Source organism: Lissotriton vulgaris, chromosome 9 (genome assembly GCF_964263255.1).
Source record: "Lissotriton vulgaris chromosome 9, aLisVul1.2, whole genome shotgun sequence".
Classification (NCBI taxonomy): Eukaryota; Metazoa; Chordata; class Amphibia; order Caudata; family Salamandridae; genus Lissotriton; species Lissotriton vulgaris.
The window spans coordinates 1,127,380,821-1,127,403,206 of record NC_141697.1 but is presented as its reverse complement, the minus strand read 5'-3'; the positions used below and the strand labels follow the sequence as shown (position 1 = coordinate 1,127,403,206).

Sequence of the window (22,386 nt, the reverse complement as noted above, 5' to 3'; positions counted from 1 at the left end):
CCTAATTTGAATCTTAAAATGTATAAACTATTTTTGTTTACTCAGGCAAACATATGATTACCATGACAGATACCAAGGCAATGATGTGGATTATGAAAGACCAAAAGGTTATCATCACCCATATGGCTTATTTGAAGAAGATGACTCGCAGATATTTTATGACACAAAAAAGTCCCCTAAGAGACGCTTACTACCTCCAACGCCTACATGTAAGTATACATTTCTACAATCTTATTATATCAATCACCACATATAGTAACTTGAATGAGAAAATACTATGGGTCATATCAAGAACAGCGTTAAAATTATTGCTGCTTTAGCGGCAGGAAACTGCTACTATAGTAGCAATAATGTGCTCGATAATATGCCCTTGTGAAATCCCATAGAAGCCCAGGTTATGGTTCATTACTGATTTGGAATACCTGCCAATCGCTAAATAACTGTAGGCGATTAATAGATGTGTGTCCTAGTGTTTTCTTTTCTTGCTGACAGGTGCTGGCAATCATGGGTTGGGCATAATATGATATGCATCTGTTGAAACGTTTTGCTGTTATCTGCCTTTGTTGATTATGACTGTTGATCTGAATTGGGTTGATGTCTTTGCATGGCACCAAGGTCAAGTGCTCTCTATTCCAGATAGGTTTGGAATGATCATGGTTCAGGGAGGAGCTATTGTTCTGATCGCTCTCTAGCATTTTATGAATCAGACCACACTCATCTGTTGCTGTTGTGACACGGAAATAAGGTGATATGCTCTCCAGTTGATAGCTTCGTCCATGACTGACCGCTAGCGTACTTTCAGCTTCCCACCGTTGATACATAAACTATCATGCACCGGACAATATTCTGCAGTCCCTTCAAGATTACTTCCGAGACAGGATGTCTGTTGTTTCTTCTTGGATGAGCAAGAACTCATCAAAACTGAACACAGAGTTAAGACAAGTTCTTGTTGGGGATGCCACTCACTGTCTGGTCAAGTGGCTGCTGGCCTCCCTACTTAGGTGACCCTTCTGTTCCTGTGCACACTGTGAAACACAGGATTTCTATATAATCATTCAATATCTCTGGGGGCGTTTGGCTAGGTACCAATGGCATAGGTAGAAAGAATTGGAGCTCCTGGCTGGCTAGCCCCATCAAGTGGTATCCTGACTCTCCATTTTTGCCGAGAGGGTGCGCATACAATGAGGGGAGCTCCTCTCCTCACCAACGGCCCTGAACTGAGGGTGTGCCCGTTCTTGCAAGCGCAGTGGCAACCACCAGCGAGATGAACCAGCAGACAGCTACGTGGCCCGGGAAATCAACCTACGGTGGGGACTGGAGCGATGTTCCTAAGAAGTGGGCGCTCTACTATTGGGCTGCAACGGAGGCCGCAAGATGTGACGAGTGAGTGGAGTGGAGGTGAGGCACGATGGAGCAAGCAGCGGACCTTTGCTTCTGCAGCTGATAGCGGCCTGCCCACACTCCTGATAGTGCCCTTGGGTGGGGAGTTGCACTTGGGAACTGAGGTGCCATTGTTGGGGGCAGCAGAAGTGGGAGGATCCGGAGGAGACATCAAGTGCATCAGATGAGACTGCCCCCTCACTGCCGTTCATCGGAGACTCGCTGTGCTGAGCCCCCATGAGACAGGGCTGAGACTTTGGAAGCCGCTGTAAGGGACCTGTTCTGAAGGGAGCGGGGACGTTCTGAGGGGAGCAGTGACGTTATGGGATCCTCCTGTCTGATCTCAAGACTCCTGGTGCTATTGGAGGACGCGGCAGGACGTGGCAGACTGCTCGCTTGCTTGTGGACAGGTAAGGGGTGGGGCCCAGTGACATTACTGCTGCCATTGAGTGCTTATGACTGTTTGGGAATTCCGGGAGCTTGCAGCTTGGAGCTCATTTTGGGGAGACGGAGCACACTGGCTGAGAGCGAGCAGCTGGCTGAAGGCAACGATCGGAGAGAGGTGAGGACGAGGTGCAATTCCGCAGTGAGACGAGTGGCGACACAGACAGCCTACTACTGGGAACCAGGGGGGGCCTGTTCCATCTTGATGATGTCATCCACCCCACCCTCCTGACCCATTGCAGCAGGTGAAAGGGGGACACAGTATAAGTATGGCACGTAACACTGGTTGCCTGGGACAATGGGGAAGCCTACCAGGAGAAAAGAAACAGGTGCTGGTGGGAATAATTGTTTATGTGCAAGAATGTGTCCCTTCCTGCACATAAACAATCCAAAATCCTCGTTTTTGCTGTTTCTGTGTGTGCTGTATTGTGCAGCACACATAGAAGTTGCAAATCGTCATTTTTTATGATTGTTTATCTGCAGGAAGGGACACCTGCACATAAACAATCATTCATGGCAATTTTCTGTTTCTAGGTGTGCTGCACTATGCAGCACACACAGAAACAGCAAAAACGAGGAATATTAATATTTTCTCCTCATTTCGCCATGTGAAGACCAGGTTTATTTTGGTCTTCATTTTGGTGATGTCCCATATTTACGCCACCATTTTAAATAGGGGGCAGCGTCAAAATCAGTGGGTGATGCGACGGAACCCCCGCCGCAACACCCATTGCACGCCCCTTTCACGCTAAGTGTAGCGTGAAAGGGGGCATATTTACAGGGCGGCGTTAAGCCATTTTATGGGGTTTAACGCCACCTTCTAAAAAAGGTGTGGACTTAAAGCCACAAGGTCTTCAAAAGTGACGTTCTGGTGGCATTAAGTTCTTGTACATATGCCCCCAGGTGTCTTTACTTGTCGCATGAGTGGGAGTGCTTGCAGGAAATGTTTTATTTCCATAGAAGAATTTACGTTCCATTTAAACACCAAGTGAGCTGTTAGCTTACTGGATGGGCAGCTATCTCTGTTTCTGTGGGCAGCTGTATGGTGGAATGTACAAGAATATTTCTGTATGTTTATTCCCCACCCCTCTGATCCCAAGAGACTTGCAGAAGACCAGCGAGAGGCCAGGGTTTTGCCAGATTTATACTCTGGGTACACCACGCCTGCCTCCTCTGAAGAATGACGTCTTGTCTGTGACAGAGGATGAGTCCCTCCCTACCATCACGCAGCTTTAACACAACATGAGAGCACATGGCTGTTGTTCTGTCACTGGGCATTGGAGAAGAATATTAACCATTTTACATGCTCACTCAATAATGTCATGACCTTTATACACAGGCTGGCTGAGAAAGGGGTGTAGATGAATACTCCTTGTGGCTTTAGGGGTCTACCAGGACAGGCCTGGGAAGTCATTCTCCACTCTCAACAAGCCTGTCAGAAGACATCTCAAAGGTCTAAATAATGTATTTCCTCCTGTATGGCATCCCTCTCCATTTTGGCACCTTGATTTGATTTTGCCATACTGAAGCACAAGCCATTTGAGCCAGTTCCAACCAGTGTCCTAACAAGAAATATGGTATGTTGTATTGGCCATTCCATTGGCCGGGTGCATAAGAAAGCTATAGGCTCTGTGCACATCTTGGGCCTTCGTGATGTTTTGTTGGGATAGGGTGGTTCTTCGGGCTCATATTTCCTCTATCTGGAAAGTGCAGTCAGAGTTTCTCTTTAGCAAAATGTGTCTGTAAACTTTTCTGAAGTCCCCATCACTCCTCAACTTCAGACCCAGCACAACCTCGATGTGAAGCATGCATTTTATTATTTTTTATATTAATTGAACTAGGGATCAAACCAACTTTCCATGACAATTGGAGATAATGATATCCGTAAAGTGGTTGTTATGGCCACCATTTCTACATACATGGTGCCACACTTTGCATTGAGCCCAAGCTCAATGTGTTATTATGACAGAACGAAGGTGACACTGGTGGCATTCTCCAGGCATTTCTAGGGTAAAGTTATATGCCAGGCTGTATATCTACAGTATTCTGTAGATCCCTCCTGCCAAAGTGGTAAGACTCCTGATGCTGCTCTCTTATTCATTCTCCTTTTCTCGTTTGAAGTTGCTGTGGAATCTTTACAAGGGTACACAATGGGAATTTGGTTTGCAGACCATTTCTAATTATGAACAATCTTCTCGCCTCCCCCCACCATCAGTCATAACTTGTGCACTATTTGACCTCTTTTCCAAAAGAAAGAAACTGTCCATCCAGCATGTGCTTTCGCTCATGGAAGAGAGCATGCCATACATGACTTCCCAATGTGTCCCAGGTAAGAGCAGTGGGTGGTGGGGCCGGGTGGGGGGGATTTCGACAGATGGTGAAGGAAAATTAAATAAATAATTTTCCCTTGTCACCGTCAGTCGAAATCCCCCCACCCAGCCTCACCGCTCTCACCTTACGAGCCGCAGCTGAAGCTATAGTAGGAGCAGTTCACAGCTCCACCATAAGGAGACAGGGATAACCATGTGTTGGGTTGCCAATGGTGAAAAAACCTAGACTGACATTAATGGAGCTAACCTAAAGGTAACTGTATCCTTTCCTTGGCTTATTCATGCTGGCCTCTGTGGAGCATGTACATTGATACTGGGAATCCAGGCACAATTTGGCACCTTTTAAGGACCTCTCTGTCTCTTCGGGTAACTATTTGTTGCAGCCCATGGTAGGTACTGCAGCACACCTAGTACATATCAACTGAAAATTCAAAGAAGTCTCTGAATCCAGCCTGAAGGGTTCATGGGGAGATTATGTGTAAAGAATATGTATCCATCAGAGAGAGCATTAAAATAAGTAATGGAGCCATGTAGAGGTTGCGAGAAACAGCACGGTTCACACCGTTGGAGCGTCAGCTGATTCTGCCAGTGGAAAACCTTGACACGCCAGCTTGTACCCAAGAATACCACAAAGTTCTACCGCTGTATTGGCATGGCATTTTCAGGCAGGTAAATTAAACAATAGCCATGTGTCACACCAAGGGCCACTACTTCTGCGGAAGCAGAGATCTTCCCCCTCTTTCCGCTAAAGTTAATCCTTAGTATCAGAAGAAACTACTGACACCAGAGACTGACCCTGGGAGAAATAGGAATTTTGGCGAGAGAGAAAGCGCAATGGTTCTGGGGTGCCTGGAGATCCTGTGGAAAGAATGACGGTGAAATTTTGATTATTTTGAGAAGGACCTTTCAAGTTCTAGTGGTAAGGCACATTCCTTCTGTCAGGGGAGGTAGGCTGTGACAAAAAAAACACAATCACTTTATGCAACAATACATGAATGCTTTACAACCAGCTTGAGCATGCTTTTCTTGAGGTATTTGAGGCTTACCTCCACAATACCTAATTCCACTTGTAGAGACGACCAGTTTACCCTCACCTCTCTGTAAGGTAAAATTAAATCTAGGTGAAAACTGCTTTAAAAAAAGGTTAATTTAGAGAGTTCTTCGGGTGTGAGTCACCTTCTTGGGCAAATACCGCGCTAATGGCTGGTCCCCAGGAGTAGAACTAGACCTATGAGAAACCTGCTTTTTGTGCCCTGCCCTGAATGAAGAGGAATAAGAATTGTCCTTTGCAAGAAGATGAGCAGACCCCTGACCTTTGGAAGAAGAGCAAAGCTAAGCTAATTAAAGACAATATGATTACATCTTGTGGTAATGAGCTAACTAGAAATCTTGAAGCCCTTGCAACCCATGCCTGCATGATTTCCAGAAACAAATTCCAGGACTTAGCTTTTCCCAGTCCTAGAAGGACCCAGGATTTTGACTTATTGGCACCTCGACTTGGTAGTGATTGCCTGTACCCACAGCTCTTGACTCTCATTATGGAACAGTTTGAACAATCCTCCTTGCACTGATCATTAGAATATCTATGCTTTAAGTCATTGTTGACCCCTTACCCCCAAACTCCTTTTCTCAGTCTTTACCGGTGAAGCCTGTGGGGCCAGTTGGATTGTTAGGAGCCCTGCGTAATAATCGCTGGAACCAACTGATATTGGGGGGAACCTTCTAAAATAAGAAATATGTTGGATGTATCAGTTAGAAGGAACATTCCAGAAGGGAAACAGCCTTCCAGAAGGCAAGCAATATAGTCTTTTACTGCCCTTTGAGACTCTCTTCCATATATCAAAATCAGAAACAGGGGGCGTGGCTTGGAGGCTGATGGAGCAGGCTGCGTGAGCGCCGAGCTCTGCACAGATCCCCACTGTAATCCTGGCATAATAAAGTTTTCTGGCCCTCCCGGCGGCACCGAGCACAATCGGAGGGGTGCTGACCTGTCCTGGCACTCGCCCGACAGCAAGTCAGACGGAGCAGGAGTTTGAGCAGTCTTTCTGCCCAAGGTTACTGGCAGCGGTGCGTCCCAAAATGGCGGCGGCTCCGATGGCGAACGATCGAGTCTAGGATGGAGGCCATGCGGAGCCACCCGCTGAGGGGGCAAGATGCTACTGGGGCAGTAGAGGCAACACCACAAGGGACCCACTGAAGACCAGATTGCAGACGTGCTCAAGACGGCCGTGGGCTGAGGCGTCCTGCATCACGGATGCTCCGTGCAAGAGCGGACTGATGAACGGAGAGAGAGGTGGCTGGATACGAGGACCCTACGGCCCGATCCCCTGGAGCTGGGCCATAGGAGCTGGAAAGGGTGCGGCAGAGTGAGGATACCTGGCTGAACGTGGAGGAGCAGCGGCACCACCAATCCTGCCTCGGTGAGTGGGGTGCGGCCTGACGATTGGGTTCCTGGCTGCGGAGGCGGAGGCGGACACGGGTCCAGGGGAGCGGCCGCGGACTGCAAGGTGTGGCGGGCAGAAGAGTGCGCAAGCAGAAGGACGTGGACCCATAGAGAGGGGACCGCTGCAGGAACATTCGAAAGGCTAGAAGCGGGAGTGGTGGAAAATTAGCAGAGACTCGCGCCTCGGTGATGCGGCCCTTGCAGCCGGGAGATTGTCAGTAGGGGTGTAGGGCGAGGCACGGAGGAGGACTATCAGTGAGTGCTCTGGCCTCTGGGACAGTGGAGACCGGTGTGGGCCTGGGGGAGAGTGTCTCAGAATCAGGCCCCGATGAGGGGCATACATCATGGGAATCTGGGCCCGAGGTAGCACCCAGGAACATGAGGAATAGGCCCCTGACCGGAGCAGCAAGGAGAGTACAACCTGAAAGGGGACAGAGGAGGTGGAGGTGCTGCAAACAAATCTCCTATAAGGGTGCAAGTTATTGTTCCTCTTCTACTGCTACTGGACATGAGCGCAAGGACGAAACATTGTTGAATGGGGGCTGGCGGCAGTGGGACAGAATCTGAACTAGTGCTCCTGAATCTGCACTGTTGAGGGAGTATAGCGATCCATTTGCTGGGACACCTGAGCCACTGAGCAGGGACCCTCGAGCGAGCTGGTCTCCTGGGCTCGTTTGAGGCAGACTTGGACACTGGTGTCCTTCTGAGGTTGGGGCACCGTGGCGAGTCTACATATATCTGGACATGCTCCGGAGGGCCAGAACATGGGGAAAACGAAAGGGAAACAGGGTGGGGCGATTCAACCACCGGACAGCGAAATGCCGGCCCAGGCCGAGTTGGATAAGTTGGAGACACCCCAAGAGCCCAAGATGCAGCAGCAGTTCGATCGGATATTGGTGGCGATTGCTGACTCACGCACGTCCCTTCAACAAGACATTGCACAGGTGACAACCGGGCTTGGCCTCCTGCGAGCGGACCACTCTAAGCTTGGGTGAAACAGGTGGAGGTAACACTGCAGGAGGTGGCGCCGGCCCAAACTGTATTGGAGAACAAAATGACGGATCCTTTGGAACGGATACAGGCATTGGAGAAACGAGCAGAGGATGCAGAAAGTCAAAATCGGCGAAATAATATTCTCGTGGTGGTCCTGCCTGAAAAAGCGGAGTGGTCAGACATGGTGCAATACCTGGAGAACTGGCTAAGGACTGTGGTAGCTGTTAAGGGACTGTCACCCTTCTACACCTTAGAACGAGCACACAGAGTACCTGCGAAACCGCCACAGTCCTCCCCGCCCGGTGGTAGCCAGACTTCTGCATTATAAGGACAGAGACTTATTACTCCAAAAAGCGCAAACAGATTAACCGTATCAAATTGAAAATGGCAAAGTGTCTATCTTTCCGGATTATACTTTGGAGATCCAGCGCCGCCGCGCGTCCTACCTGGCGGTTAAGAGTGAGCTGAGATCAGAAGGCCTTCAATACTCATTGTTATTCCAAGCCAGACTGAAAATAATGTTGGATGGTGGCACTCATTTCCACGATACCCCAGAGGGTGCATGGACCTGGTTGGAAACCTACAGGGCTGGAACAGACCGAATGGAGCGACACCTCTGGGAGTCCTCGAGGGAACTTCATCAGCGCAAGTCACAGCGGCTTCGGCGGCGGCGGCAGGGTATGCAGAAACCATTGCAATCATAGACAGAGATAGAAAGGCAGGGAGTGCTGGAAGCGGTGACGGCGTTGTCAGGTGAATAGGTGTTGCTGTCACCATGGAGCATGGACTCGGAGAAGGACAAAGCACAATCAGACACTGAGGCCTAAGAGGCGGGAAGTCTACGGATGCCGCAGGTCACCCCGGCCACAGCAGATGGACTCTTGGACGAGTGAAGCTCTCAAATCCAGAGGACTGTTACGGGAAATGTTGCGTGAGAGGAGAAGGCTTATCCTCAAGCACTATTTCAGCTGATGTTGGCACTTGGTAGTGCACGGGGTCTTTTGGGAGGCATTTCCGGGGTGGGAAGGTCGAACAGTATGCAGTAGATCGATAGTCTACAGGAAGGTGTACAGGTGAGCAAAAGAATCTGTGTATAATTGGGAGATCGAAGCGGGGTTACTCATTGTACGTAAGCGGTCGCCTGTTGGCACTGCCCCCCCCCCCCATTGCCCTTAAGGCACACCCGCAGTGACTACTGGTGGGCTTAGGAGTTGTGTTACCCGTTAGAATAGTTTGGATGGGGACTAGCAGTTTTGTTCTAGGACCTGTTCTTGGGGGGCGGGAGGGAGGGGGGGTTGGGGGAATGGTTGGGGCATGGGGATCACCGGTGTGTTCATATTTGTACAGGGAGGGGAGAAACTGTAACTTTACTACGATGGGGGCAATACCTGATTTACGTTGTGTCACTTGGAATTTAAGGGGACTACACACAATGATAAGGCGCCACAATGTCCAAGCGTATATGGTCAGGAGAGGGGTTCATATAGCGTTGCTCCAAGAAACGCACCTAACTAGATCAGAGGGTCTAGCATTGCAGCGCAGATGGAGGGGGCAGGTTTATAGTACATCATACTCAGCATTTGCAAGGGGGGGCATTGATTTGGATTAGGGCAGGGGTCCTCTTTCAGGTAACTAAGCAAACTATAGTCTCTGAAGGGAGATTTGTAGCAGTTGAAGGGCGTTTATATGGCAGGGACGTAGCGTTGTGTAGTATCTATGCACCAAATGTAGATCAGGCGCGATTCCTGGACCGCATTTCTGGAACACTGGCACATTATTTTACAGGCCCGGGAGTGTTAGGAGGGGATTTTAATTCAATAACGGATGTCTCTCAAGACCGGTCTCACCCCCCCTTGCCAGATTCCCCAGTACACAGATTGTCAAAATATAGACTAGATTGGCAAACCAGATGTAATCTTGTAGATGTGTGGAGAACCCACCACCCGCGAGACTGGGACTATTCCTATTTCTCGGCATTGCATGAACTCCATGTTCGCCTAGATGCAATATTATGTTCAAAGTCGATAGTGCCTTCCATAACCCACTCAGAGTATCTTGCTAGGACATTGTCCGACCACAACCCGTTGTTGATTACTATGCACTGGATGATGGAAAAGTCCGAAATCCCTACTTGCAGATTGCGTCTTAAAACGCTGGATGACCCGGTTTTCCAGAGAGAAGTTGGTGAGGGGATAGTGTATTATTTTAACGGAAATGCAGGGACAGCTTCCACTAGGGCAATGGAGTGGGACACCTTTAAGGTGGTGGTAAGAGGGCTATGTATTAGTAAGTATGCAGGAGTGCGGAAAGTATTGCTGCAGGATTTGGAAAGAGCAGAACACAGGTTACAGTCAGCTGAACGAGCAAGACCTGAACGTCTGGAAGTACAAAAAGAGGTAGTGGAGGCTAAGGAAGCAGTAGCTACAGAATTAGAGAGACTATGGTGCTTCGATTATAAGAAATATGTTGTAAAGGCCCACGCGAAAGGAGACAAAGCAGGGACGCTGTTGGCGTGGTTGACCACTGAGGGAGCGGGATGGTAGTCCAATATATACTTATGGAGAGATTATGATTCGGTTCCTGGAGTATTATGAAGTCTTGTATGAGAGCACACTGGTGGCATGGGAGGCAGATATCGACTCCTTTTTCAAGAGCGTGCCCCTCCCGCAACTAGAGGAAGAGCAAGTGAAGCATTTGGACCGGGATATAACAATTGAAGAGATTAGGAGTGCAAATAAACACATGGCTCGCAATAAGACTCCGGGAGTAGACGGATTGCCAATAGAATTTTACTCGCAGTATATAGAATTGTTGGCCCCGAGGCTGTTAGAGGTATATAAAGAAGCGCGAGAACTGGGCCATCTCCCTATGACTATGCAAGAGGCACTCGTTATCCCATTGCTAAAGGCAGGGAGAGAGAGTAAAACACAGCGGCTTATCGCCCGTTGTCAATGATGTCAACGGATTATAAGATCTTAAGCCGGATCTTGGCGTCTCGCCTGCTACAGCATATGACCGGTTTGGTTCATGGGGATCAGGCTGGGTTTATCCCAACAAGAAATACAGCCACAAACATACCGAGATTGCTGAGGGTTTTGGTGGAGGACCGCCTTGACTCGCCTATGGCCATGGTACTTTCAGTGGACATAGAGAGGCCTTCGATAGTTTAGAATGGCCTTACCTGTATAAAACAGTGGGGTGTTTTGGGTTGGTAGAAGCATTCGTAGGATGGACAAAAGTGTTGTATACCTCTGCAGTGGCTAGAATAAAGGTGGGGGCGATGATTTCCCCCCGCTACCAAGTAACCCGTGGGGCAAGACAGGTCTGCCCAATCTCCCCATTATTATTTGCTTTGGCAATAGAACCTCTGGCAGCGCGAGCTCGGTTGGGACAGAGATATGAGGGTTTGGCGTTCAGAGGGGAACAGCAATACATCTCACTATATGCAGATGATTTATTTATGTTTCTGGCAGATGCTGAAGGAGCACTGGAGTGGGCGGCAGGATTGCTTTCAAAATTTGGCGACATCTCAGGATTGAGGGTAAATTGGGCTAAGACATGCTTGTTTCCAGTAAAACCCAGGAGAACGGCACCTACGATACCACGGAATATGCGTTGGGAGCCGACTTTTTTAGCATACCTTGGTGTGCATGTCTACCACGAGGCCAATGCTATCCTGGAAGGGAACATTGGTTAATGTGCACAAGCACTGAAGGGTAGCATGACATTTTGGAGTACGCCTCCGTTGTCAGTGATGGGGAGGGTTGCCTTGTTAAAGATGGTGGCACTTCCTTGGCTGCTGTATTTTTTTAGAACATTACTTACATGGATACCGAGTTCCATGTTTAAGTTGCTGAATTCCATGATAGTAGGATTCCTCTGGGGGTCTGGGAGGCGCAGAGTGGCCCTAAAAACATTGTTGAGACCGAAAGCGGAGGGCGGGCTAGCGGTACCTGACCTGGAGCTTTACTATATAGCAGCTCAACTACAGGTCCTTACGCAGGCAGTCGCAATAGAATTTAGGGGCCCTGAGAACTTGAGAGGTAAAGGAATACCGAGACACATCCTAACCTTTATAATATTACAACAAAGGCTTGATCTTAGAGATCTGTCTCTGGAAGAGAAAACATTGAGATTATGCTGGAATCGGAGCCAGCGCAGAGCGGGAGTGTCGCACCTGTATGCTCCTGAAATTCCACTGGGGGTGGTTACAGCATTGCCCCATGGTGGATACTGGACGTCCTTGCTGGAGTGGGAACAGGCAGGGGTGCAGGTACTCGGGGATTTATATGAGAATGGTGAATTACTGACCTATCAGGCATTGCAGGAACGATACGACCTCCCCAGGGGAGGATTCCTTGTGCACGCCGCTCTGGTGCATGCACTTCAGAAACACTGGAAGGAGGGATTGGTAGAGCCCAAAACAACGATGGCATGTCAGTATGTAGTGATGGCAGCAGGGACATTTAAATCAGTTACATGCCTCTATTCGCGAATGTTGAATGAGGGGATAGCTCCACTAGATACATTACGACTAAAATGGGAGACGGGCATCGGGAAGCCCATACCAGAAACTGCATGGAGACATATTCTAGGCAGGGCTTGGAAAAGCACCAGGAATGCACTATTCCAGCTGGTGCACTTTTTTATACTAAACAGAGCATATTTGACACCTGATAAGATTAAGAAGTATTTTAGGGTTGACAATGCTGCATGCCCCAGGTGCACAAGAGAGGAAGTGGAACTGGAGCATATGCTGTGGGAATGCCCGAATTTGGGGAGTTATTTGGTTGAAGTGGGAGATCTATTGAACTCAGCTACAGAACGCCAGATAGTTTTTGACATGGCCACATGTATATTGCATTGGTTCCCTCATACCTCCAAGACAAAGGTAACAAGTAAATTTGTAGATATGGGGTTGGTGCTGGCCAAAAGAGAAATAACAATGCACTGGAAATCAAAGGAGGGTCCTAGCAGCAAGATGTGGAGTGCCGAGCTGATTAAATGGGCTAGCAGTGAGGGTATTATTCGGTTTCAACAAGCGCGACGCTTGAATAACGAGAAAGCGCTGGATTCGGCAAGAGCATGGGAGGGACTGGTACAATCTCTGTCCGACCGACAATCAGTGGTGGACCCAATATAGGGTGGTCCAGGCCAAGGAGATCAATTGAACACCCATTGTGGGAAATCCTGGCTCTTAGTCATCTCGAGAAATACGCTGTAATTCTTGTAAATACATAGAACACACCGGTGAGAGAGGGAGGATTTCCCTGGTTTAGGGGTAGTTCATAGTTAATGAGGATTAGGTTCTTCAACAGGGGAGAGGTATATTATAATTTGTGTGTAGAATGACTTGCCTCCCTTATCATTGGGTACAACAAAGAAGGGCTTAGACTCACCTACAGTAAAGCAGAGTCTGAGAATCAAAGAAACAAAAAAAGTGCTAGTACTGAGTCTTATTACAAAATAACAATTGTATCCCAAGCCAAAAAATATTGAATTATCAGCCGATAACTGGAATTAATCCATCATTATTTATTTTAATTTTGGTAGAAAATTATTTTTAGGAAACACAACAAACAATTTACGAACCTTGTATTATATATACATGTGTGACAGAAAGAGATTTACAAGAAACCAGACACCATTTTTAGACATTAGACAAAAAATGCACACATTTCCATCAAGACACAACCATTCTTCATACACATTCACACTCCTTCAACTCCATAAAACGAAAAAACATATGACACAAGACAACAACTAAAGAAATAGAGGGTGGGTCACTAGCAACAATGCAGAATCAATCACAATGTTAGAAACACAAGTATTGTAACAAAATACTAAATATCAAACAATTACACCAAAGGTTGCAATTATTTAGACCCAAGGGCAAACATAAGATACACAAATGATAAGGTCGACGCGTTTCGAATCGGACCCTTTGTCCGATTCTCATCAGGACCAGATCGTCAAATCTGAGTGTGAGGATAATTGCAATGCAGACAGTAGAGGAAGTCTGCATACGATGTCAATGCAGGCGTGGGTCCAGGAAGACTTGTGGAGCTCATTCAAGTTTTAACTGATGTGCATCATATTTGTTGGAATCTCTGTCACAAAGGAGGGGTTGCATGCGGTCCAGGTTAGAATTTCACAACCGGATCAAAAGCGGGAATATATACCGCGGGCTTCAGTGAGCCACGCCACGATGTAAGTGCGGGCCGCTTAAGGGTCCAAGAGCGGCAACAATCGGCGGCAGGAGTTTAAGCCGAAGCGAGGCGGGGGCGATCGCGTTCACCGCGGGCTGTAGTCAGTCTCGCTAGGCGTGTTGCATGGGTCGCTCACGAAGCCGATGGCGCCATTAGTCAGAGGCGGTCAGAGTTATTCGGGACACTTGGTCAATGCAAAGGGCTATGAATATGTAAATGTTGACTGTACAGTAATTTGACTAATCATCGTAATATAAAACAATAAAATATGCGTTTAAAAAAAATCAATATCGGAAACAAAACATGGAGGGGTTCTTTGTTCTAATCAACTTCGGAGTACCTTGCTATTTCAGCTCGCGCATGTCCTCATTGTCCGTTTTTCCAATACTATCTAAAACTGACCATACATTTCTGGTGTACCTGCACTGGATAATGGTATAGCCAATCAAATGTGTAGTAATGTAGCAATTGTATGTTCTAGTTTGCATTCATGCAACAACACAGAGAAACAATGAGTTACATTACGCAATATCAATTTGGTAACTATCAAAATATTGGAGGAAACATATTGGCTTTACTAGTGTTTGTTTGGAATAATGTAAATATGTGTGGTATTGTAAAAAGTCTCAGTGCTGCATGTAACTGTTTTCTTCAATTTTCTAAGTGTAATGTGTTGATATTTTTCATACTTTCTTTTTTTAGCAACTCGAAGGGCATCTTTTAACTTTGAATGCCTCCGTAGACAGAGCAGTCAAGATGACATACCTCTCTCTCCACCTTTTCACCAACGAACTGCTTTACCACTACATTTAATGCAGCAACAGGTAAATAAAAACGTTGTCATGAACAACAACCTCCATATTAAAGTCTTAAAAGGGAACATACACTGAGTTCTTTACTACCCTTTGACATGTGTACTGTCACTTTTTGGATTAATTTGTCAACCAGAGCAAAATATGTTCATTGATGCAGTATACGGATGTAGAAACACGTAGTTGCACCTCATAAGCATGTTTATGATACCTGAAATGATAATCATTCATCTTGCATACCTGTAAAAGGCCTAGTTGCAAAATAAGCAGGTTGTCATTTTTTAGGTCGTTTGAGCAGAGTTAAAATAATTCAGTGGCTGCCCAGGTAATTCACAGCTCTATATTGAATGCACCATTATCTGCTGATTCGTATTGAAGCCTATAGTAACCGTAACACCACACAGGAAAAGTTCACAATCGTAACACAGCACATGAAGCAGCAAAATTGCCAGACTTAAAATAAAGAAGCACAAAAAGGAAACAAATGAAGAGAAACCTACTCCAGTTTTGCACCCAGGGTCTGAATATTACCTTTACAACTACAAATGTACAAATGTATTTACAAACTATAGCTAAGCACCAGTTAGTGCAAGCAACAATAAATACATGGGAACTTACACAGCCTGTGGGTCACTTTTAATATGGGGAAAAAGTGACGTACCAGCAGCACAAGGGGCTTGTATATAAGCCCAATGGAATGTAATCCAAGCCAATATTATAGACCTGATGATGTACTCTGGTGGTCCTTGCACATGGTGGCTTTGTCCTTAGGCGCTCCTGCAGGACCAAAGAGTCACCTAGGAAATGGCTGGACCCTAGCCTGTGAAAGATGTTAGCCTTGTGGACCAGAAATGAAAGGGAAGGATGAGTGTGCTAAGTGTGCTACACCAAGGAGTCTTTATCTCCCTTATCAATCTGCCCTCAGACATCATGGTTATGGAGGCCCTTAGGGGTCTTCTACCAGCCGAGATTCTTTCATGCCTATGCTACGTGCTTATCTATTCTAACTAATGCCCGGACTAACTATGATTTTGCATTGGGTTTGTCACTTAATGTGCCTACCTGAGTCTGTTGAAACAAAATATCTTTATTTCTCCTCGTTATTCCCTCTTTGTATGCGTGCTACATTTTGCAGCACACATACAACGTGGAAATAGCCTCTAAGGAAAGTGTTTGTGCAGGAAGGCATGTCTTACTGCTCAAAAACTATCATGAAGAGAACCCAGGTACCCTTGCACCATGACGTAAGGGTGCCAGCATTGTGGCTAGCAGCCAAAAGCGCATCAGCTCCAAGAGTTAGCAGCACAATACAATATCTTTCAAAATATGCTCCCTCTCTTTTACGCGACACGGCGCAGCAACTTCACTTCTGGAGCTGCAAGAAATCTTAGTAAATATACCCCAAAGTCTTTTGGGTTGCCAGTTTATACACGTGCAGATTGCTCCCAACTACTTGTCAGGCTGAGTAGTCCTAATGCCATCAATGCAAATACATTTAAATTCTGCCTCAATGCTGTGATACAATGGATGTTACCAATACACCCATATTCTGCTCAGACAAACTGAATTTTGTTCTTGGGTACTCTCTCTTTAGTGGTCTTCTATGCAGCCATAAGTAAAATAAATCTCCCCTCGCTGTCAGGGGTGACATTTTAGCCACAACAGACATGGCCGTCTCTACTTTTTCTCTGATGTGTCAAGCTTTTCACGGCCTGACTTTTCTGTTTCAGGGTATCTGACAGCCCCTTATTCTCGTTTGGGGAACTCCTGAATTATCGATTTCGTTCAGGGGATCACCATTGATAATCAGAAGCACTGCATAGGCCTGACCAGGTGCTGAATCAAAAAAGCACTTTATATACAATACAGTTATGTATGTACATATTTTCATTTCAAAAGAAAAAAAAAGATTTTAACTGAAAAGAAAAATTAGGAAGCCTACATGCAGGCTATTTTGGCCAACTTTTATTTTTTTTTAAAAATGGAATATTGTTACTTTTCTAGGAAAAATGCTAAGAAAAACTCTATCATTAACCCTTTCATAGAAAAATTAGATAAAGGGGGCAATGCAGCTAGATAAGCTACAGCCCTTTAAAGCTATTAAGACTAATACTGCTCCTTTAAGGAAGCACATACCACCAATTCCTCAACATGTCCTATTAATGACAGCTTCAATTCTGTTGTACGGAAACTCAAGAACCAGAAGACGAGGCAACAAATGTTTCTTTTCTTGCATCAGGGAGAAGGGACGATTATTATAATTACAATTTAGATCCCCCGCAAAACAAATTGGAGATCTCTATTGACAATTATAGGCAGTGAATAGAGTAGAAAGCCCATACTTAGTGGAGGAATAAATTAGTCAAAAGAAAGACCTTATTATCTTCCCAAGAAATATCTTTCAAGGAGGCTTGACCCACTTAGGCATCAGCTCTAGAGTCCTAATCAAGAGTAGTGCCTTGTGAAAGTATGAGCTGACCTCCAGATAGCTGCTTTGCACTTTTCTGCTGTAGGGAGGTTTCTCAACAAAGCAGTAGTAATAGCTTTACCTCTTGTGGAATGAGCCAAAAGTCTACCTGCCAATGATTTGGTTGCTTTTCGGTAACACAATAAGATACATGACACAATTTATCTGGAAAGAGACTCTTTGTAGTGGATAAATCTGCCCAAACATCCCCATAATTTATAAACAACTGTTTAACTTAAGATTTCCCTTTTTAGGTCTCGCCTCTCAATGCGCAAGCGCATTGAGCAGAGCGAGACTATAGCGTCTTAAACAGACTTTACCCAACTGGGCGATTTGGTGCTGTGCCCGTGGCTTTTAGGTCAATGCGCTTGCGCATTGACCTAAAATGCGCGTGCACATCATCAAATCGCCATCTGTTCCCTCAGCCGCACTCCTCCCACACCTTTGAAGTGAAGCTTAGCTTCACTTCAACGGCCCCTGCTGCTTCACACCCTCATCGCCGCTCTCCCCGCTCCGCCCCCTTCCCTGCCCGCCGTGTCGCATTTCTCCTCCCCCCTCCCCACAGCAATGTCCTCCGTCTTGTTTTATTTATTTATTTTTTGTCATCCTTACATTCTTCCTTCTTCAGTTGCTTCATGCCTTTGCTTGTTTATTTTTGGGCCCTCCTTTCACCCCCTCCCCCATCTATTATTTTTAAAACCCACCGGCTTGCTCTTCTTTTAAAACCGACTGCCCCCTCCTCCTGCTTTCCTCTGTTTCTAAAACAAACCGCCTCCCCCCCTCACCCCCCCAGCCAAATCTGCTTTCCTGTTGAAGAAATGCCATAGCTGCTTGAAGCTTTTTCTATATCTGGTGCTCTCAGAGTGTACTTTACGTATTTATTTTTCTAGCAGAGAGAAGTACACCGAAGGGCACATGTATGTTTCACAGAATTCATAAGTGTATACTCCTGTCAAATGTCAGTACTGTGGTCTTGCGTGCAGCTGCATTAAATCGATTTGCATATTCTGCGGCCAGCACGCCTGTGTTCATTCACCTTTGTTTTAGGATTCAAATTATACGCGCCTTCAGTGAAATTTTGACCATTAGCTGCTTCCAGATGAATCTTGTAGAAAGGAAAGCCAATATAAATCACTTTAAACAAATAATCAAGCAGATCTTCCAGGCATGAGTTCTGCTCTCTTAGCTTTGTGTTTCGCTATTAACTTTTCTGTCCCGCAACAAGCCTGACTGCTTTGTGGTGTTTCGGTAGTTGCGCGAAGTGCAACAGACCTTTTCTAATTTGATGTATTTGTTGATTTTGCTGCCCGTTCCATAGTGGGGGTGCCTTTCTTTCTATTATGAAGTTTCTAGTAGTGTTCTTATGGCAATGTGATGTACTGCAGGCTTCCTGTCACTGTAGTCCCCAGCAGTTCTCGCTGCTGTGCAGCCTGTGCTTTAAATGGGCTGGTGCTCACCGGTACGGACTACCGGCATTTCAGCGTTCCCCCATTGAGTACCAGAACTTCTGCTAGGAGAGTGCTGGTACTCCGAGTGGAAACTGGGCTCAGAGGTATGGATACTGTAGTAGAGGTTCGTGCAGCACAAGTGCAGCTGAAAATGAGGCTTAAGGAGTGAAGAGATTCTATGAGCCTATCTGATTGTCAATAGTCAGTGGATTTGGGTACGGGGTTGCTGGAGCATACCTAATCAGCTTCAAACATTCACAATTATTACTAATGCCGACCAAAAGCACCCCATCGCCATATCCTTCCTCCTGCACAGAGATCAATTGTGCAAGGATTGTCCTGGTAACTAGAAGTCGCCGCCAAGAGCACTGCAGAAACACTGCACCTGCGACAGTGCTCACTCCTGTTTTGTATTGTTTCTTAGGATTTTATTTTTATGCAGCAATAATCATGAGTGATCATGCCTTTTCACACAAAAAACAAAATGTATATGTTGAGTTAAGATGATTTTCAGTTAAAATAGGTTTATTATGGTGTATGGAAATATGCATACTAATGTATTTTAGTTAGGTCACATTTTAGTGAAAACACCATCTTCTACAACAGGGATGCTGTTTCTGTCGCTCGATATTGTTCCACTCGACCCACATAAATCCTATACCCCACAAGATCTGCAGATTGAAGTCGAGCTGATGTAGTGGTTTATTGGGTCTCGTGGCCTATCAATGCGCATGCGCATTGAGCGGAGCGAGACTATAGGGCTTTAAACAGACTTTAACTAACTATCTCCTTTTCCCTCTCTCCCTTTCCCTCACTTCCATCTCTCCCTTTTCCTCTCTTCCCTCTCCTCTCTCTCCGTCTCTCTCTCCTCTCTCCCCCTCTCTCTACCCTCTCCCTCTCTTTACCCTCTCCCTCTCCCTGCTCTCTCCCTCTCCCTGCTCTCCTTTTTCTCCCTCTCCCCATCTCCCCCTCTGCCTGCTCTCCTCTCTCTCTCCCTCGCCTCCCTCACCCCTCCGTCGTTCGCTCTCGTCCTCCCCCTCTCTTCTACCCCTCCCTCTCTCCCTCTACCCGCTCTCCTTTTCCCTCCCCCCCTTTCCCTCACTTCCCTCTCACTCTCTCCCTTTCCCTCTCTTCCCTCTCCTCTCTCCCCGTCTCCGTCTCTCTCCACCTCTCTCTCTCTCCTCTCTCCCCCTCTCTCTCCTCTCTCCATCTCTTTACCCTCTCCCTCTCCCTGCTCTCCCTTTTCTCCCTCTCCCCATCTCCCCCTCTGCCTGCTCTCCTCTCTCTCTCCCCTCCGTCCTTCGCTCTCTTCCTCCTCCTCTCTTCTTCCCCTCCCTCTCTCCCTCTACCCTCTCTCCTTTTCCCTCTCTCCCTTTCCCTCACTTCCCTCTCTCCCTTTCCCTCTCTTCCCTCTCCTCTCTCCCCGTCTCCGTCTCTCTCTCCCCCTCTCTCTCCTCTCGCCCCCTCTCTCTGGATTGTCCTGGTAACTAGAAGTCGCCGCCAAGAGCACTGCAGAAACACTGCACCTGCGACAGTGCTCACTCCTGTTTTGTAGTGTTTCTTAGGATTTTATTTTTATGCAGCAATAATCATGAGTGATCATGCCTTTTCACACAAAAACCAAAATGTATATGTTGAGTTAAGATGATTTTCAGTTAAAATAGGTTTATTATGGTGTATGGAAATATGCATACTAATGTATTTTAGTTAGGTCACATTTTAGTGAAAACACCATCTTCTACAAGAGGGATGCTGTTTCTGTCGCTCTATATTGTTCCACTCGACCCACATAAATCCTATACCCCACAAGATCTGCAGATTGAAGTTGAGCTGATGTAATGGTTTATTAGGTCTCGTGACCTATCAATGCGCATGCGCATTGAGCGGAGCGAGACTATAGGGCTTTAAACAGACTTTAACTAACTCTCTCCTTTTCCCTCTCTCTCTTTCCCTCACTTCCCTCTCTCCCTATCCCTCTCTTCCCTCTCTCCCTTTCCCTCTCTTCCCTCTCCTCTCTCTCCGTCTCTCTCTCCTCTCTCCCCCTCTCTCTCTCCCCCTCTCTCCCTCTCTTTACCCTCTCCCTGCTCTCTCCCTCTCCCGGCTCTCCTTTTTCTCCCTCTCCCCATCTGCCTGCTCTCCTCTCTCTCTCCCTCTCTCCCTCGCCTCTCTGTCCCCTCCGTCCTTCGCTTTCGTCCTCCCCCTCTCTTCTTCCCCTCCCTCTCTCCCTCTACCCTCTCTCCTTTTCCCTCTCTCCCTTTCCCTCACTTCCCTCTCATTCTCTCCCTTTCCCTCTCTTCCCTCTCCTCTCTCCCCGTCTCTGTCTCTCTCCACCTCTCTCTCTCCTCTCTCCCCCTCTCTCTCCTCTCTCCATCTCTTTACCCTCTCCCTCTCCCTGCTCTCCTTTTTCTCCCTCTCCCCATCTCCCCCTCTGCCTGCTCTCCTCTCTCTTTCCCCTCCGTCCTTCGCTCTCTTCCTCCTCCTCTCTTCTTCCCCTCCCTCTACCCTCGCTCCTTTTCCCTCTCTCCCTTTCCCTCACTTCCCTCTCTCCCTTTCCCTCTCTTCCCTCTCCCCGTCTCTGTCTTTCTCTCCCCCTCTCTCTCTCCCCCTCTCTCTGGATTGTCCTGGTAACTAGAAGTCGCCGCCAAGAGCACTGCAGAAACACTGCACCTGCGACAGTGCTCACTCCTGTTTTGTAGTGTTTCTTAGGATTTTATTTTTATGCAGCAATAATCATGAGTGATCATGCCTTTTCACACAAAAACCAAAATGTATATGTTGAGTTAAGATGATTTTCAGTTAAAATAGGTTTATTATGGTGTATGGAAATATGCATACTAATGCATTTTAGTTAGGTCACATTTTAGTGAAAACACCATCTTCTACAAGAGGGATGCTGTTTCTGTCGCTCGATATTGTTCCACTCGACCCACATAAATCCTATACCCCACAAGATCTGTAGATTGAAGTGGAGCTGATGTAATGGTTTATTAGGTCTCGTGACCTATGCGAGACTATAGGGCTTTAAACAGACTTTAACTAACTCTCTCCTTTTCCCTCTCTCCCTTTCCCTCACTTCCCTCTCTCCCTTTCCCTCTCTTCCCTCTCTCCCTTTCCCTCTCTTCCCTCTCCTCTCTCTCCGTCTCTCTCTCCTCTCTCCCCCTCTCTCTCTCCCCCTCTCTCCCTCTCTTTACCCTCTCCCTGCTCTCTCCCTCTCCCTGCTCTCCTTTTTCTCCCTCTCCCCATCTGCCTGCTCTCCTCTCTCTCTCCCTCGCCTCTCTCTCCCCTCCGTCCTTCGCTCTCGTCCTCCCCCTCTCTTCTTCCCCTCCCTCTCTCCCTCTACCCTCTCTCCTTTTCCCTCTCTCCCTTTCCCTCACTTCCCTCTCACTCTCTCCCTTTCCCTCTCTTCCCTCTCCTCTCTCCCCGTCTCCGTCTCTCTCCACCTCTCTCTCTCCTCTCTTCCCCTCTCTCTCCTCTCTCCATCTCTTTACCCTCTCCCTCTCCCTGCTCTCCTTTTTCTCCCTCTCCCCATCTCCCCCTCTTCCTGCTCTCCTCTCTCTCTCTCCCTCTCTCCCTCCCCTCTCTCTCCCCTCCGTCCTTCGCTCTCTTCCTCCTCCTCTCTTCTTCCCCTCCCTCTCTCCCTCTACCCTCTCTCCTTTTCCCTCTCTCCCTTTCCCTCATTTCCCTCTCTCCCTTTCCCTCTCCTCTCTCCCCGTCTGTCTCTCTCTCCCCCTCTCTCTCTCCTCTCTCCCCCTCTCTCGCTCCTCTCTCCCCCTCTCTCTCTCCTCTCTCCATCTCTTTACCCTCTCCCTCCTCTCCTTTTTTTCCCTCTCCCCATCTCCCACTCAGCACCACCACAGCAC

The 22,386-nt window shown here is 47.2% G+C and overlaps 1 protein-coding gene across 2 annotated transcripts in view; it reads left to right on the top strand.

Moving 5' to 3' along the window:
* Window positions 1-22,386, top strand: part of CACNA1D (calcium voltage-gated channel subunit alpha1 D) — a 1,282,477-nt gene that overhangs the window by 1,231,876 nt on the left and 28,215 nt on the right. For both annotated transcript variants that reach the window (XM_086939145.1, XM_086939146.1), the window contains 2 exons: window positions 46-209; window positions 14,502-14,623. In XM_086939145.1, coding sequence (XP_086795271.1) covers window positions 46-209; window positions 14,502-14,623 — 286 coding nt within the window. The remainder of the gene's footprint in view (window positions 1-45; window positions 210-14,501; window positions 14,624-22,386) is intronic.